At 45.2% G+C, this 7097-nt stretch overlaps 1 protein-coding gene across 1 annotated transcript; it reads left to right on the forward strand.

The window, feature by feature from the left end:
• The first annotated feature begins 1272 nt into the window (after positions 1-1272).
• Positions 1273-6722, forward strand: LOC131435716 (toll-like receptor Tollo). Its single transcript, XM_058603872.1, has one exon. It carries the CDS (start codon positions 1938-1940, stop codon positions 5919-5921), a length of 3984 nt encoding a protein of 1327 aa, XP_058459855.1. The 5' UTR covers positions 1273-1937; the 3' UTR covers positions 5922-6722.
• The last annotated feature ends 375 nt before the right edge of the window (positions 6723-7097 follow it).

Below are 7097 nucleotides of genomic sequence, written 5' to 3' on the forward strand. Positions count from 1 at the left end.
GATTGGACCGGTATTGCTTTGAAAAGTTGCTTCCATAAACCAAATCTTACATCCAATAAAGTCATATAAGCCTCATTATAAGCTTCATTACGGCTAAAAACCACCATTCTGGTCTCTGCAGATCAATTCTTTGCCCGGACGACTTCTCCGAAGCATTCATCATAAATCGATAAATTATTTAAATCTCGCATCCAACACAAAACACGCTGGCCCTCGTTTCTGCCCCAGGTTGGACTCGATGTGGTGATGCTGCTGCTTATAATTAAATTTCTCCGTTTTTATGATACCAAAATTAGCCACCTAGCAAACACAAAACCGAAATGCCCTTGCCGGTAAAGTTGACTGACATAAAAAAAAATTAATAATATGAACACAGACAAAAGCTTGCTTCCTTCGTTTTCCTTTTTTTTTTCTCGTGGATGCACTACTCGATTCTTAAGAAAGTAAACATTTCTGCCTTCTTGGCTTCCAAAACAGAATCCCTTCGCTGGCAGGCATGCAAACGAACTCCTTTCCCAACGACCCAAACTATCAGGTATCGGAAAGTTTGTACAAGAAAACTGAAACAGTTTATTCATTGTGTCTCACTTACATTCTTCGGCCTAACTATTCTACCAAGAGAGAACTCTGAAAGAAGAAAAAAGTTAAGGTTTTGTTCAGCTGAAATTGCATCTGTAACTGCGGCAAGCAGCAAGCCAACGCTGCACTGCTTCAGGCAAGAAAGACTCCAAGACGAAGGACTGCAACAAAGGGAACACATGATGAGAGGACCCTCGTCATCGTGGAAAAGTAGGCTAGACAAGGGCCGAAAAAAATCGAAATACATACAGTCACAGGGCTCTGTATTTTGCCAATGGCAGAACGATTGCCTGGATATCGGTGGACAGCAATAACGAGGGAGATGGATAGATGGAAAGAGAGTGAAGCTGTGACGAATGAGACGGCAAAGTAGGGAGACGAAAAATTATGAGGATTTACCATGCAATTTAACCAAATGCACTTGGCTCTTGGGTGAACACGGTTAAGTGAGAGAGTGAATCTGAATCGAGCGAGAGGGAGAGACGGAATCTGGTGTTCATTCGATTTCCCCTCCTGCTGGGAGAGAACCCAACATAAAATATGGGAGAATTTTGCTGCTTGCCTGCTCTTCAACGTGCTCTTTTACTCTCTCGGATTTCCCCCACCAACCGACGTTTGTTCGAGTCCTGTGTTTATCCAAATTTTCTATCTTGATGCCGAAATCTGAGAACTTTGCTTCAGTTACAACATCGACCCTCCTCGGAATAGGACGCAAAAACGGTTTAGTCCGAAACTCGAACGGTCTGAAACGACAGACAACTTAAAGTTTATCCCCCATCTCTGACAAACCAAAGGAGAGGGAGAGCTGACAGACCGAAAATTCAACAAAAATTCTGAATGGATGCTGCGACCGTCTCGTTAGTGTGATTTGTTAAGTTTCATTTGCTAGTCCGTTCTGGTGTTTCGGGAAATGACTACAGCGATGTCATTGCAAACGTACTAGTGTGTGGTGTGTGTGTGCTGTTTCGTGCGTTACGCAAGAGATAAGAGTTGATGTTTACCGCGATGAAAAGATGAAACAAAACGTGTGACTTTAAAAGCCGAGCAACACATTTGAATAAAGTAGAAGGAAATACTGAAACGAGTGTGTGGCGCGGCCATATGTGTAGATGGGAATACTGTGATACGAGATGATCCAGTTGTTCTTCGGAGTTCATCATCAAGAAGAAAGAATATAATTCTAACTAGTGCGATGCTTGAAGAAACGAAAAGAAGTGAATGTTAATAGCAAAAAATAAGTGTTCTGTGTCTCCAGCGAAATAGCTGTTTCAATTTGTTCTCTCGTGGCCAACATTCGTATCTACATGAGTTCTGGATAAGCTTAATTTTTCACGCTCTCAACGGTCCTCTATTACTCTATGACTAATAAACTTGAACGACCAAACCGCTCAACAATGGATTTCGCAAAAAGTCTGTTCTTCCTTACGCTGGTGGTGGCTGTCACTGCCCGGTCTACCCTGATGAGCCGGATGGACATCGCACCGAAAGGCTGCAAATGGCAGCGAGTTCTGGACGAGAATGCGGAGGATGAAAACACTGTGACGACGGTTCTTTCTTGCAAATTGAAAACAATTGGCGGAACGGACACACTGATGAGGAATTTGAGTTCGTATCAGATCGAGCGAATCAATTCGTTGAAGCTTGAATGTAGCGACATTCTGTTCTTCGAGAGCTCCCTTGAGGCAAATCAGCATTCGGGAGCCTTTCTCGGATCACTCAAACGCTTACGTGATCTCAAGATTGAATATTGTAAAATAAAGTACGTGCCTTCGATGGTTCTGTCAACGCTGCGGGACCTTCGTTCGCTTTCATTGCGAACTCACAACACCGATTGGTCGGCAATGAACTTGGAATTTCATCCGGAAAGTTTCCGAGGATTGACGGAACTGAAACGGTTGGATCTGGCTGATAACAACATATGGAGCCTGCCGACCGATGTGTTCTGTCCGTTATTTTCGCTAAGACAGCTGAATCTGACCAAAAACCGACTAACCGACATCTCCCAGTTGGGATTCTCTGACTGGGGTAACGGCCCTACCGCTCCGGGTAAAGCATGCAACACCGGGCTGGAAGTACTTGATTTATCCCACAACGATATCCTGTCGTTGCCGGATAATGGTCTGTCATCATTGCGATCATTGAACGTTCTACTGATCCAGGATAATCTGATTACTTCGCTTGCTGACCGATCCTTTGTCGGTCTCGGATCGCTGAAGGTCGTCAACATGTCCAGCAACAAATTGGTGGCTTTACCACCGGAACTTTTCCAATCACCACGTGAGCTGCGGCAAATTTATCTGCAGAACAATTCGTTGTCCGTTCTGGCACCAGGATTACTTGAGGGGCTTGACCGGCTTGAAATACTTGATTTATCCCACAACGAACTTACATCCGAGTGGATTAATCGCGATACGTTTGCCGGTCTGAAACGATTGGTGGTCCTCGACATCAGCCATAACAGCCTAACGAAAATCGATCGGCACGTGTTCCGCGAACTGTACAGCCTCCAGGTACTGAACCTGGAATCAAACCTAATCGAAACAATCGCAGACAACGCATTCAGCGATCTGAAAAATTTAGTCGCATTAACCCTCTCGCACAACAAACTGAAACGAATCGACCAGCATCACTTCAGCGAATTATACGTCCTCAATCAGTTGTACATCGAATCGAACGCTATTGAATCGATGCACACGCGGGCACTTGAAAACCTTACCAATCTGAACGACCTCAATCTGAATGACAACCGACTGACAGAGATTCCGGAAGGACTGGGAAAATTGCGCTTCCTAAAATCGCTGGATCTGGGCAAAAATCGGATCGTCACGGTGAACAATGCCTCGTTCGAGGGACTGGAGCAACTGCTCGGTTTGCGCCTGGTGGAAAACCGGATTACGAACGTGTCGCGGGATGCATTTGTGACCCTTTCGTCGTTGCACGTGCTGAACCTAGCGTCGAATCAGATTCGTCACATCGATCAATCGGCTTTCAGCTCGAATCCCACTATCCGGGCGATTCGACTCGACAACAATGAGCTGGAGGACATCAGCGGAGTGTTCACATCGCTACCGGCACTGGTATTCCTAAACGTGTCCGATAACCAGATCAGGAACTTTGACTACAGCCATCTGCCGACGTCGCTCGAGTGGTTGGACATGCATCAGAATAACATCACCGAGCTGGGTAATTATTACGATTTGAATAATCTGCAGATTAAGATGCTGGATGTGTCGTTCAATCGATTGGCTACGGTGGACAATAAAAACATTCCGGACAGTATTGAAACGCTGTTTTTGAATAATAACGTGCTGGAGGAAGTGACGGCTGGGACGTTCCTAAATAAGAAGAATCTGGAGAAGGTGGTGCTCTATGGGAACTACATCAAGAAGCTAGAAATCGGGGCACTCGCTTTGACCCGGGTGAGCGACGACAGGGATATGCCGCAGTTCTACATCGGAGACAATCCGATTCACTGCGACTGCACGATGGAATGGCTGCAGGGCATCAACAAACTGTCCCATCTGAGGCAACATCCTCGGGTAATGGATCTGGATACGGTGATGTGTACTATGGAACACGAGCGAGGAGCTTCGATTCGGCCGTTGATGGATCTGAACTCGCACGATTTCCTCTGCCAGTACGAAACACATTGCTTTGCGACCTGCCACTGCTGTGATTTCGATGCGTGTGACTGCAAGATGACCTGTCCGGATCGGTGCAGCTGCTATCACGACCACACCTGGAAGACCAACATCGTGGATTGTGGTAACGCAGATTACACCGAAGTACCGGAACATATTCCAATGGATGCGACCACAATTTATCTGGACGGCAATGAGCTGAAGCAGCTCGGCAGTCATCAGTTTATCGGAAAGAAGAAATTAGAAGTGCTTTACCTGAACAATAGTAACATTGCGAATGTGCATAACAGAACCTTTAACGGAATCCCTAGTTTGAAAGTGCTGCACATGGAAAACAATTACATTGAAGAACTGCGTGGTTTTGAGTTTGATCAGTTGACCAATTTGAATGAACTGTATTTGGACCACAATACGATCGGTTACGTGGGTGAGAAGACCTTTGAAAGTCTGAAGTTTCTGGAAGTGATCAATCTAAGTGACAATAAGATTAGTGAATTTTCGCCATGGCAAGCGCTGGCTGCGGCTTCGGAAACCGGATCGTTGAACAAAGTTTCACTGGAAGGAAACCGATGGCGGTGTGACTGTGAATCATTGCACAAACTGCAACGGTGGATAAGAGACGTTAGTGGTGACTTTGACATTAACAGAATGATCTGTGCGGACAATCGAGTGGTTGGTGACGTGATAAGTTCCTGTGAAAGTCAGTTAATGTTTGAGAATGAAGTGGCACCACCGGCCGTACACCGAACGGTGCTGATGGGACACGGCTTGATCGGTGGTGGCTATGTTCCACTTTTGGCTGCTATTGTAGTGGCCATTATCGGGACGGCACTCCTGGTGGCGTTGGCATGTGTCTTCCGGCAGGACGTACGGCTTTGGGCTCATGCTAAGTACGGCGTTAGGTTGGTGAAAGATCCAATTATTGTGGCCGGCCAGCAGCAGGACTGCGATAAACTGTACGACAGCTACGTGGTATATAGCATTCATGACAATGAGTTCGTTGGGCGACTGTTGGGAGCTGAACTACAACACTATGGCTATTCGGTTTGCTTGCACCATCGAGACATTCATTCGAATACGTTCCTCTCGGATTCGCTGCAGAGTGCAGCGGATGCTTCGAAGAAGATAATTCTAGTTGTTTCGATGAACTTCCTGCAGAACGAGTGGTCTCAGCCGCAGTTCCGTGTGGCTCTTCAGTCCGTTATCGAAAATATCCGACCGGCCTACCGAAGACACAAGATCGTCATCGTACTGACTGCCCCCGTGGAGCTAGTTACCATGGATCCGATCATGAACCTACTGATACGAACCTGCACCGTCGCATGCTGGGGCGAACGAAAGTTCTGGGACAAGCTTCGGTATGCTCTTCCGGATGTGAACAAAGACAAATCGCTGAAAAAACTTGGCGACATAACGCGGAGTCCTAATCTCCGGTACACACCGGCCCCCACTGCCCTGGACCAGTGGTGCAAGATGAGTCATCCGGGGATCGCCGTGCCGGTCGCTGTGCCACAAAGCACACCATCGCAGAGTACCTGCAACACCGAAGACGAATCGTCCTCGGCATCTTCGCAGCACTACGAGGCTCCCATGAGCCAGCACTACAACATGAGCCGGTCCAGTGCCTCGCTTGGTCACGTGTACTCCACGATACCGGAAACGCCCCAAATGGGACGCAACGGAAGAGCTTATTTCGTGTAAGATACAGTATGTAAACTAGTGCACTACCAACCTGTTTCTTAGATGTATACTTGGCATTTCAGTTACTATGTGTAGCGTGTATATTTGTACAGAACAAAGATAGAAATCTCATAGTCATGTTATAGATCGAGTCAATTCAGTTTTTTTTTCTCTCGCGAGTATAGAATGTTACACAGCGTTACACTCATTACACTCAACTGGGCAGCAAAGATTTTACGCTTCCTATAGGTCATTTCTTATTTGCCAAATATTATTAAAACTGTATTATGATTCGCTCAAATGTAAGCTAGGACCGAACTAAAATGAAACGAAGCAAAATGTGCTACACTTAAATGAAACCTATTTTTCCCCATCAAAGAACGTAATTCTGAAGTGGGAAAATGAAAACCCAAAATGAGAACAATTATGACTTAATAAACGTGATACTAGTTTTTATAGATTACTATTATTAACTGAACGAAATAAATTGACTATTAATCTTAAGTGTATTTTAGAGCCAGATAACAAAGCTACTAAAGTATTTCGTATATTCAAAGCGAGCATTTAAAAGCTACAAAACTATAAGATAATAATTTCGGCAACTATAGAAAAATCAAAATCAGACATAAACCTCGAAAGATGCAAACCAGAATCTCCATCATACACGTTACTGTAAAAATTATAAGTTACCGCCATTAGACGTATATGAACAACACAACTACACTGCAGCCCTAAAGAGCTCATACAAAATTTTGTATAAACGATTATAGGATAATAATTTATTACGGAAAACGAAATACAAATTTCAATTCAAACAAAACTCCATGCATTCATTTCTAGTCCAATCTTCGGCACGGTAGACAAGAAAGAAACGCCAAGGTAAATTCTTCTCCAAAAACCATTTCGAGCAAAATCGTGACTTCAATTCCGCCTTTTGTTAAAAATAGACACCTCTTTGCTCAGTCCGCCCAGCAAAGTGTCCGGATCCGACGGACGGAATCAGGTTGACGGTCTACATCCAGTGCTTTCAATACCCCCTCCTTCATCAAACCGCCGTCAGTATTGGTTCGTTTGCTAGTACCTACTGCTGGTGTAGGTGACGGTCGGCTGGGGAAAGAAAAAAAGTGTTGTCGGTGTCGTCGCTGGCATATATGAGAACTCGTCGCAGGTCGTAAATTATAGCACCAACCGAGCGGC

Source organism: Malaya genurostris, chromosome 3 (genome assembly GCF_030247185.1).
Source record: "Malaya genurostris strain Urasoe2022 chromosome 3, Malgen_1.1, whole genome shotgun sequence".
In the NCBI taxonomy this organism is placed as follows: domain Eukaryota; kingdom Metazoa; phylum Arthropoda; class Insecta; order Diptera; family Culicidae; genus Malaya; species Malaya genurostris.

What these genes read in the sequence shown, in the direction of transcription:
- LOC131435716 (XM_058603872.1), top strand. Translation starts at nt 1,938, where the DNA reads ATGACTAATAAACTTGAACGACCAAACCGCTCAACAATGGATTTCGCA.